A 6144-nucleotide genomic window follows, 5' to 3' on the forward strand; every position below is an offset into this window, starting at 1 on the left:
CCTACTCATTCCTGAACTTTTTATTTCTTATTGCCCCTCCTTTCATCCCTTCCCTGCACCTCTTCCCCCCCCCCCCCCCCCCCCCCCCCCCCCCCCCCCCCCCTTCCCCTTCTCCTTCTCCTCACGCTCTGCACCTGCCACTTACTAAATGATTAACCCTCTGCTGTCACCCTTCATGTCTGCAAAGTCATGCTGACCCTTGCACTATACTCCTTTCTCTCTTATGTTCCAGGGCTCCCTTTATATACATTATGATTTTTATCATACCTTGTGTAGATTCTGATATGCTGTTAAGTAATGCACACATCATATCTCCTCCTGTTTGATGAGGGTTTAGGATATGAGTCGGCCGCTGAGTTTTCTGGAACTGGTTCTCCAATTCCATGAAACCTTTATCACCAGAGAGGACAGTAAATGGGATTTGCTTGGGAAGCCGTTCATCCAAACGACCAGCCTGAAACCACACCACGACAAAATCATTTGTAATACAAGTCATTTACATTGTTGCTACTGGGAAGCTTTACGAAAGGCAACTAGAGCACATAAAATCGAGGGATTACCCTGTACTTTCCCTATTCAGAAGAAACCAAGAGCAATGCCATGACCCAGCTTCCACATCCCCCACCCCCCCTCCCCTTTGCTGTACATTTTTCAAAAAATCTATCCAAGATTATTTATATAGTCAATCTGGAAGTTCAGTTTACAATTGCCTTGGCTTTAAGGGGAACAGGAACTCAGACATATGGTTACATGAACAGTAGTACATTAGAGAGGATCTGTCTTTAGCTTCTACCTTAAGGAAAGGAATAATGTAAAGGTAAATGCCTGCTAAAAGTTTGGTGTAACATGAAAAGAAGACTTGAAAAGTGACATTCAAGCTACCAAGACAGGCTTCAGCTGGCATAAAAAAGTGAAAAGGCAATGTTAGCTAGTCTATTTACACAGTACATACTAATATATAATGCTTACGTGAACACAAATGGCAAAGTCAGCTGCATCTTTATGGTCAGAGCAGCGAGGGTGAAGAAAAAAACAGCCAGTATTCGATAGGTGTCTAAAAATTTTGCAATCCATTGGAGGTTTCCAGGTGCTCTTCCCTCCTACAAAAGGTAAACAGAATATTCAAAGAATTCATTTATCAGTATATATCCCATCATGTAATAGTAATGTAATAGTAGATGTCCCTGCAGGTAGAAACTACATACCAATTAGCTTAAACATTAAAAACACCTTATGTTGTGTAAGTCCCCTTGTGTAAACTAAAACACCTCCATCAGCGGGCGCCACTGTAAAGAAATTATTGCTGTCATCCAATTAACCTGTTAGTGGCTTTATTGTCACCAAAAAAGATATATATTAGCTAATTACTGACAGAGTATTATTCTAGTGTCTTGGTGCACAACTTGTGAGCCAAGGACCAGATGCAACCTTTTAGTACTTTGATATTTTTTTCAATATATAAAAGGGGTTATAGCAGTAATCTCTATTAGCTCTCATTGTACTCCTACATCACATTGCTCATCAGGAGCTCAACTACAGCTGTAGCATGCTTCAGTCTAACCTTTTATTCTAAAATGACAGTCCTGTCTATTAATATAATAAACATTTAGGGCAGTCTGTTGGTGATATCAGGAATCCTAATAAGAACCTTTTTCTTTTAAGAGGACAACCACTACTCCTATAAAGCCTATCCGGAGGACAGATCTCTTTAAATCAGGTAAATTTGGGAATATTTACATTTTGGTTATGTATATGTATCTTTCGGATTATCGTTTCCCCATATAAGGAGGAATGTTTGCAAAAGGGACATACATAAAGATGACCAGGTCCTAGATTTCCAATCTCGTTCTATGTTGGTGTTGGAGAATTCCCCTCATTTGTTTCAAAACATTGTCCACACTTACTGTAGTTTTACAATTGTACAATGTTGTTCTTTCTTTCATTTTTAATAGCTCCTGTGTGCCCAACTGGGGTGACAGTTCCTACAATAAGAGGTAAGAAGAAATCTCACAATGATAACACCTGCTTTAAAGACAACTCTTCAAGACTCTTCCCTACTCTATCCAAACACGATGACTATACATACACGCAATCTTGGGGATAAGTTGATTAATTGAACAAAACTTCCCCACAGCAGCATTCAATGGGTGATGACTTTATGGTGGTTTTCTGGGGGTTAACATGAGCAGCTTACTGGGGCACCACAATACCTGATGCAGGGGAAGCCAACTCCCTTGGAGTACATTGTCTTTTTATTTACATGTCTGTTACAAGGACAAACACAAAGGAATAATAAAGACACACCAGGCCATGTTTTTAAATTCGATTGAAGAAAACAAATGAAAGGAAAGCTCACCGTGAAATCCCCACACAAATGTTCCCTGATTGAGGTATCCAGGTAGATGAGAAAAAAACTTTGACCAGTTATCCAAGTCAATAAAAACAATGTGGGTCATGGTTCGGAGAAAATCCAAATCTGGTAATTCACAATCTGTAATTTCTAGAGGGGAGGATTTATAAATTAGTCATTACTTAACATTAATCAGTGTTCTCTCCCAACCCCTTTTAGCCAGGTGCACATTAATAGTTTAAGTGGTATTACAGTTTTAAAACTTTACTCCCTAAACAAAGAGCTCCTCAAATGTCTAAAATAGTACCCAATAAAAGCCAACACTAGCGCCAGGCAAGAAATAATAATTTTGTAGCAGGAACTCAAAATGATTCCCTCTCACAACATTACACCCAATAGCCTTCTTTTGGTTTAAAGCTGGATTACATTATTTTGGGGAAATACTTGAAAATCATCAATGTGCTTGTTTATAGTTTCTTAAATACAAAAACAATTAATGTTCAATTATCTAGTACTGACTAAGCCTATCCCCTTTCATTCTTTTACTTTAGAAAAGACTAAGTAAACATCTAATTATAAATGTATACACTGCTCTACACATAAAAATGTTACCCAAGGTCAAAAACCTTTGTCTTAGAAAAGGAAAATACCAAAAATACTATCACAACTTCAATCTTTGCATACTTTAAATTGTCCCACATTTGCAGCAAATAGGTCAGATTTATTTATAATACAAGTTATCTTGCTTATTGAATTTCCTGATGCCAATTCCTTCTAGCTAATGATTTTTTGCACTTGTGCATACAATTTGTATTAACTCTATGGCAACCAGAACTTTTGTAGCAAACTGTCACTAACACTGCTGTAAAAGACTAACACTGTAATAATAAATGCAGTTTGACACATACCTGAGAAGGACACAAAAGCCCTAAGTGTGGGATCCCTGTTTCCATAATTACTTTCTGTGGCTTTAATCCTCAAAACAAAAAGTTATCACTGATAATAGGCAAACTTTCTATTTAAATACATGTCTGATATATACTTTTTGCCTTTGCAAGTTTGTATTTTACCAAGCAATATACATCACATACCTCTATCAGTATTATGTATCTCCATAGCTTCAGTTTCTGGTTTAATTTTGTCTGACGTTATTGTGTCAGCCAAGACATTGAGGGTGCTGCCCTGAGCCTCGTAATACATTGGTTTTGCATGGGTTTTCTCTGTTTTTTTTGGCTTCTTTGTAGCACAGGTACCATTAGATGTAAACTGAAACACGTCACCTTGGGATTCATTAGTTGTGAAATTATAATTTTTGCTTGGCTTTTTCACAAAGCAATGTTTCATGTGGTAGTGAGCCTGAGCACCTTCTGGCTCTAAGAAAGATTTTGAGCAAATGCTGCATTTTACCACAACATTTTTGGACTGCCCTTCCTTACATTCATGTGCATTGATGCCTTCCAAGGTTTGGCCGGTTGCTGGACATAAAGAACAGCTATACCAGATTTTTCCTTTCTCAAACAGTCTATCCAAGCAGAGTTTGAAGTCAGTCTTCTTTTTTGCTTTAAGAGAATATTTTTCTAGACAGCCACAAGTTAACCGCTTTTCATGCTCACTGCATGAGGTTGATGCCACTTCTGAAATTTTATTATCTGACTGCCCCTGATTTGGTAAATAACTGTAGTCCAAACTGTGAAAACTTTCATAATGGCTAAGGAAGGCAGATTCCTCATCAAAATAGAGATCTTCACAAAGCCCACAGAAATATTTCATTTTTACATCCCCATCATGCTGAAGCTGGCAGTGTCTAAGTAAAGTTTCCATTTTATGAAATTTCTTTTTACAGGTGTCACAGCAGTATTTATGAAACTGGTGAATTTTTAGAGACTTACAGTGTTGTAGAACCACCTCCTCCGTTTGAAACATCTCCTCACAAATGTGGCACTGCCACAAGCTTTCGGGAGGCTGCTGTGGTGATGGGGACGGGTCTGTTTCGAGAATCTCCAGTATCATCTTAGTTCCTGAGGAAGTAGTTTGCTCTGCAGGCACTTCCTGTTCACAGTAAAAGGAATGGCCACCATGGCAATTGACAATATGCCTCAACACATTTTCAATTCTTCCAAGCTCAGTCCCACACATCTGGCACCAGAAAAGAAAATTGTCCAAGCTTGCACCACCATGAAATCTGCACATGTGCAAACGAATAATGGCAATGTCATCAGCAAGCTTACCACATACCATACACTTGTGTGAGATCCTGTTGGCGGTCATAATGTGCTTTTCAGCAGCTTTTTCAGTTGAAAACCGCTGGGAGCATTCACAGAACCAAGCAGTCATCAATATATTATCCACTTCTTTTACACAACCATCATTTTCACTTTCCTTCATGCGCTTTGCCAAAGAACTGTCATCGTTCTTGTTTAAACTTCTTTTGAGAGTGCAATGTTTTAATCTAGCATTTGCAGCTGACACGCAGAAGTCAGAAGGTGTTTTTGTTCCTTCATTTAAGTAACAAAATGCTAGAATAGACTCCTCCATAGAAGTAACCTTTTTAACGCTGTGACTTGTTCTTGCGACGTGTTTTGCAATGTGTGCTTCATCATTCAGTCCTTGTTTACAAGGTAGGCAGAAAGCTTTTACCTGGAAAACAGATGCAACATCCACTATGCTCTTTTCTGAAAGTGAAGAAGGACCAGCATTCCGACAAAGCGTTCTAAAATACATAAATAGATACAAAGACAATTTGGAAAGAAAGGTTAGCACAAAGTGTTAAGAGCATGGTCAGGTTTGGAGTTGCTGGTCTATATGTTTAAGACCTAAGATTGAACTAAATGTCTATAATGATTAATGTATGGAAAATATATACAAGTCTACTTGTTCATTTATTAGAACATGTCATGTTTCTGCACCCTCTGCTTCTGATGAATCAGCTTTGTCATGAACAAAATGCGTTATATCATAACAATTTGTGAACAGATTTTTTTTTTCTATACACAGACTATTTCTTTTAAACTCTTTTAGGCTGGGTCTAAACAGACTGTTTCCCCAGCGTTTACCCTGAGCCTTTAAAAACCCATGTTTTGAAATTCCTATGCATTCCAGTAGGCTAATCCTGTGGTCGCCAACCTTTTGGTTGTAACGGACCACTAATTTCACTGACTCCGGACCAGGCATGCACAGGGAGACTTGTGTCAATCAAAGGGGAAGAAACTTCCCCCAGAGTGACATCATGATGCCAGAACCCGCCCACATTCTACCAAAACAAAATTATTATTCTGACGGTAAAGCCAAACAAGTAATCCCCCTAGTCCCAAACAAAACCAAAGTCTTTACAACATAGTACAATCTATATATGGTAACTATTTCAGTTCACACACACCTGAAGTGGGAAGTTACTTCTAAGTGAGACCGAAGCTCGCAACGGCAAGACGTACACACAACCTGAAATGGAACATCCTTACAAAGTGCAATCAGGACCCTTTTTGCATAGGATGGAATAGGTAGTGGGCACGGGACTCCATTTTCACCTAAAATGGGAGAAATTTACCAACAGTAATTATACTATAATTATGATAGTTACCTTACCCATTACTGTGGCGCATCACAAAAAAAAGGTTCAGCAGAGAAATATATGCTTTAAATGTTTTGAAACAATTTTGTTTTGTTGTTCTTACCATGAACTCAAAATACTGCAAGTGTCATAAGGCCAATTCTGCTACCATATTGGTGATTTTCATTTAATACTAGAACAACACTAAAATGAACTGCTGGGTAAATACAACTTAAGTAAATCATAA

At 38.3% G+C, this 6144-nt stretch overlaps 1 protein-coding gene across 1 annotated transcript; it reads right to left on the reverse strand.

Annotated features, from left to right (window-relative positions):
* Window positions 1-115: 115 nt before the first annotated feature.
* On the reverse strand, window positions 116-5874 carry ZNF451 (zinc finger protein 451; the record flags this gene model as incomplete). The annotated part of the gene is given in 5 exon segments (XM_072398065.1): window positions 116-454; window positions 970-1100; window positions 2357-2500; window positions 3442-5060; window positions 5727-5874. Coding segments are annotated over 5 exon segments (2309 nt in total), but the record flags the coding sequence as incomplete, so codon positions are not given.
* Window positions 5875-6144: the final 270 nt, after the last annotated feature.

This window comes from Pyxicephalus adspersus, unplaced genomic scaffold (assembly GCF_032062135.1).
Source record: "Pyxicephalus adspersus unplaced genomic scaffold, UCB_Pads_2.0 Sca1422, whole genome shotgun sequence".
Lineage (NCBI taxonomy): Eukaryota > Metazoa > Chordata > Amphibia > Anura > Pyxicephalidae > Pyxicephalus > Pyxicephalus adspersus.